A 4,613-nucleotide genomic window follows, 5' to 3' on the forward strand; every position below is an offset into this window, starting at 1 on the left:
AGGAGTACGGCAGAAAGTCAATCGAGGACTTTTTATTATTATTATCAATTTTCTTGTAGTTAACAGTGGTTTTTTGAACCAAAATGCCATCTGAAAAGTGTCAAACTGGTATGCGATGAACACATATTTGCCGGCTGGTTATTATTTTCGCCAATAGTGGGCTCAAGGAATCACTGGGTTAAAGCGATTACGTTCCCCATGCAAGTTGACTGAATTCGGCTATATATGCCCTTCTCCTTCCGCCTGTCCTCTCCATTCTCAAGAAGTCTCATTCAAGATTACACCCATTATGAGATAGAGAGCATCTAGAGAAGGTAGGGAGTGAGATCAGAGAAGTTTGTGTGAAGTGATTCATTAGACATAATACAGAAGGCAAGCATTTCGTACGTGCGTCCTTGACAGAGATGGCCACATGCCACGTACCCACAACGGCTTTTGCTTTTGGCCTTTTGGGTGGGTACTCACTCTCAACCTCCTCCTACTAACTCTTGATCTTCATCGTCAATCTTTCCTAAAGCTGTCAATCTTTCCTAAAGCTACTTTTAAAATACGCCCTACTCATCATTTTTTGCATGCGCTCCTTCTAAATCTTTTAAGTGATTATTGAGCCGGTCGACTTCTTTTAATTGTTTTGCAGGGAACGTCGTTTCCTTCATAACCTTTTTTGCTCCTCTGTGAGTTATATCATTCGCCTTTGTTCACCTACAGTACAAAAACTGAGATAAAATAATAATGAGCTACTTGGGTCATACTAAGCTACTTGGTTCGATGGTATGTGTGGCAGGCCCACTTTCTATAGAATTTACAAGAGAAAATCGACGCAAGGGTTTCAGTCAATCCCATACGTGGTGTCGCTCTTGAGTGCAATGCTTATGTTGTACTACGGACTAGTTAAGAAGGATACTCTCCTCATCACCATCAATGGAATTGGCTGTGTTATCGAGTCTGCTTATGTGGCTGCTTACCTCATCTATGCCTCGAAGAATGATAGGGTATTCCTTCTTGTTAAGAAAGCGAATGAACGAGTTAGGGGTGTGCAACCGGACTGGGTATACCTAGAAATCGGACCGGCCCACCTGGAAAATAGAGTCAGAAATTAGTTCCCATTGAAACCGGTCTAGAAACTAGTTCCCAAAATTCGGAATCGGTTTGAACCTGTCCGGGAACTGGTTCCGATTAATTACCCACCCAGGAACCGGTTCCCGAACCGGTTTTGGAACCGGTTTGAGAATCGGATTTGTAAATATAAGTCCAAAACCCTATATTTTTTCCTCTTATTTCTATTTTTACTTCCGCAATCACATGACGTTTTTTTCTCTTGGCTCTCTCAAACACACATGGCACTTCTCATTCGGCGTTCCTCTTCCTCACTTGCTTCCCTCCCTCATTGGCTCCCTCTCGCACCGTCCGACAGACGAACGGTGTTTGTCACCGCCAAATTCTTGTGTACCACGTGGATTGGCTCGCCTAATTTCTCTTTTGTAGGAGGAGTTATGCTTGCATAAATGAGTAGTTTCATGTAGTAGTTGTGGGAATAAGACTAATATTATATCCATTTTTGTTGCTAATTATTTACCTTATGATTTTATTTATTATAATTAGTTTTGTGGATTCTTAATTTTTTGTTTAGTCAATGTTTCGATATAAATTAGGAAGATTACATTATTTTCTCGCGTATTAATAAAAAAAAAAAAAAAATTCAAAGTCATATAAGATATCGGAGATTGCAAAACAGGTTCCAGTGGAAACATGGTTGACCCTAGAACCGGACCGGAAAAACAGGGTGGGTCGGGTACAAGATCCAAAAAAAAGGAACTTGTTATAATAGGGTCGGGTACATGGTCCAAAAAAGGGGAACCGATTATAATAGGGTTGAGTACAGAGTCCAAAAAAGGGGAATCGGTTATAATAGGGTCGGGTACAAAGTCCAGGTTTTAGACCCTACCCACTCTAGACCTAATCACCCCTAGACCGAGTTGGTATTCTTTTATGCTTAACTAAATAGACTGTAATTCTGTAGATGTTGACCTTGAAGCTTTTCCTGAGCATGAACGTATTGGGGTATGGTGCGGTACTCTACACCACTTTCTTCCTATCAAAAGGAGCAAAGCGCGCACAGATTATTGGATGGATTTGCATGACATTCTCTCTAGGCGTATTTGCCGCTCCGCTTTGCATCATGGTGGGTGATAAATTAATTAAATCTGACAAAAATTGGAAGCATGTACATTTATAGACAATTCACACGCATTAACTTGCATATCCGTATGCTAATTCCATCACTAGGTAGCAATATACATCTTTTTAATGTTAGCAAAAGGTGACGGACTCACTTTATCACATTTTCAAATGCAATAATTTTGTTATAGTTTAATTTACGATAGCTTTTATTTCGTTCATCCTTCTATTTTGCACTCGCTACTATTATTGACTTCATTCCCTGAGCTGGTTACTGAAATGGAACGAAAATATATGGATGGGTAGAGAAAAGTCATAAAAACCAGGAGTGTGGAGTTCATGCCAATAACTCTATCGATCTTCCTCACACCAAGTGCAATTGTGTGGTTCTTCTATGGCTTTCTCCTTAAAGACTTCTTCATTGCTGTAAGTGGAAACCTATAGACCCCAAAATCCTTATTTTATTCCAACAAATCATGCTTTGTATCTGCTTAATGTATCTATACACGACACATGTGCCAAACGTGTTGGGATTTGCATTGGGAGGGGTTCAGATGGTGCTTTACACAATATACAGGAAGAACGCAAAGAAAGTGGCAGCGGAGCCTAATTTGCCGCAGCAGGAATTAACGGAAGAGATCATTGACGTCGTGAAGCTAAGCGCAGCCGTGTGTCAAGAATTTAACCCGGTGTTAGCTGCACAGTTGAAGGACGTCCTCAAAGATAGTGTCGGCGAAGATGAACAAATTGTCGAGATGCCTTCCAAAACAATCAAGGCATGAATTGCGGCTCATGCACAAAAGCTTTACCGGTGCAATATCCTGGGTAGCACCATACCTAATGTTATGATACAAGAATACTTGTGTCATTTAGTCAATCATCTTCTCTCTCGCGGATTGGCTTGCCTAATTTCTCTTTTGTAGGAGGAGTTATGCTTGCATAAATGAGTAGTTTCATGTAGTAGTTGTGGGAATAAGACTAATATTATAGCCATTTTTGTTGCTAATTCTTTACCTTATGATTTTATTTATTATAATTAGCTCTGTGGGTTCTTAATTTTTCGTTTAGTCAATGTTTCGAATATAAATTAGGATGATTACATTATTTTCTCTCGTATTAATATAAAATTCAAAGTCATATAGGATATCAGGAGATTGCAAAATAGGTTCCAGTGGAAACAAGGTTGACCTTAGAACTGGATCGAAAAAACAGGATGGGTTAGGTAGAGGGTCCAAAAAAAGGGAACTTGTTATAACAGGGTCGGGTACAGGGTCCAAAAAAGGGGAACTGGTTATAACAAGATCGGGTACAAGGTCCAGGTCTAGACCCTACCCACCTTAGACCTGATCACCCCTAGAATGAGTTGGTACTCTTTTATGCTTAACTGAATAGACTGTAATTCTGTAGATGTTGACCTTGAAGCTTTTCCTGAGCATGAACATATTGGGGTATGGTGCGGTACTCTCCACCACTTTCTTCCTATCAAAAGGAGCAAAGCGCGCATGGATTATTGGATGGATTTTTCGTGATATAAAAATGGTTGATATCACGAAAAATATTAAACCGATACATCTATAATAAATTTATCTAAACATTAATTTTTTTATCATCAAAAACTCTAAATTAGTACACCGCTAACAAATTTATCCTTCATTAGTTTCCGTTCTATTTTATCATTAAATTGTTGAGTTAGATGACACGTGACAATTAATAGGTATACAAATTTAAAGTTTTACCTTCTGTTTGTCAAAGATATACCATTTTAGAGTTTTCATGATATTAATCCAAAATAACGAAAATTAATCGAACCGGTGGGAAAGTTTCAAAATATGAAGGATAGGTTTTACGTTTCAAAAATTGATCAATTTACTTTGATGGATAGGTTTCAGGTTCTGAATAGGTGAAACTTGGAGCTTGGAACCTAGAATCTATAATAAGTTTTTGTGTTTTTCTTAATCTATGTCTTCGCACGATTCTACGGTATTCCACGACGTCCGATGATTAATATATAATTTAGAATCACTAGTTCGAATTTCCATTTAAGACGTGGGTTCTTGTGTTACATACCTATTGTGACGGAAATGTGTGCCTTCGGTTGTCCCTTCCATCATGGCATCCTCTCGGATGCTCAGTTGGACCGGATAGTGGGGCTCGTGTTCCACGAATGTCATTTTGTTCGATCGTTCGGATGGACCACGAGTGCCTACTTGTTCTCTCGGATGCGGAACTCTCTTAATGGGTATCGGGTCATTGGCCCTTGTTCCCTAATCGTTAAGCATTTATCGCTTTGCTGGAATGACAATCTCGCCTTACCTTTGACCACTCAAAGCCCTCGAGCATCGCGATGGATCATGCTCAGCAAACATCGTGAAGGAATGCTACCTAGTTGATCCTGCTAGTAGTCATATGCTTGTCTCAAATTGTAAAATTGCGAA

At 39.4% G+C, this 4,613-nt stretch overlaps 1 protein-coding gene across 1 annotated transcript; it reads left to right on the forward strand.

The window, feature by feature from the left end:
• The first annotated feature begins 404 nt into the window (after positions 1-404).
• On the forward strand, positions 405-2,960 carry LOC104434208 (bidirectional sugar transporter SWEET10-like). The gene is made up of 6 exons (XM_039305849.1): positions 405-453; positions 638-674; positions 785-992; positions 2,021-2,182; positions 2,485-2,603; positions 2,693-2,960. The coding sequence occupies exons 1-6, from the start codon at positions 405-407 to the stop codon at positions 2,958-2,960; spliced, it is 843 nt and encodes a 280-aa protein (XP_039161783.1).
• The last annotated feature ends 1,653 nt before the right edge of the window (positions 2,961-4,613 follow it).

The sequence above is a fragment of the Eucalyptus grandis genome, chromosome 2 (assembly GCF_016545825.1).
Source record: "Eucalyptus grandis isolate ANBG69807.140 chromosome 2, ASM1654582v1, whole genome shotgun sequence".
Classification (NCBI taxonomy): domain Eukaryota; kingdom Viridiplantae; phylum Streptophyta; class Magnoliopsida; order Myrtales; family Myrtaceae; genus Eucalyptus; species Eucalyptus grandis.

Excerpts from the sequence above, each read along its gene's own strand:
- LOC104434208 (XM_039305849.1), top strand. The coding sequence starts at position 405 with ATGGCCACATGCCACGTACCCACAACGGCTTTTGCTTTTGGCCTTTTG. Across the intron at positions 454-637 it reads TTTTGCTTTTGGCCTTTTGG|GGAACGTCGTTTCCTTCATA; the intron begins GTGGGTACTCAC and ends ATTGTTTTGCAG. Across the intron at positions 675-784 it reads ATAACCTTTTTTGCTCCTCT|GCCCACTTTCTATAGAATTT; the intron begins GTGAGTTATATC and ends TATGTGTGGCAG.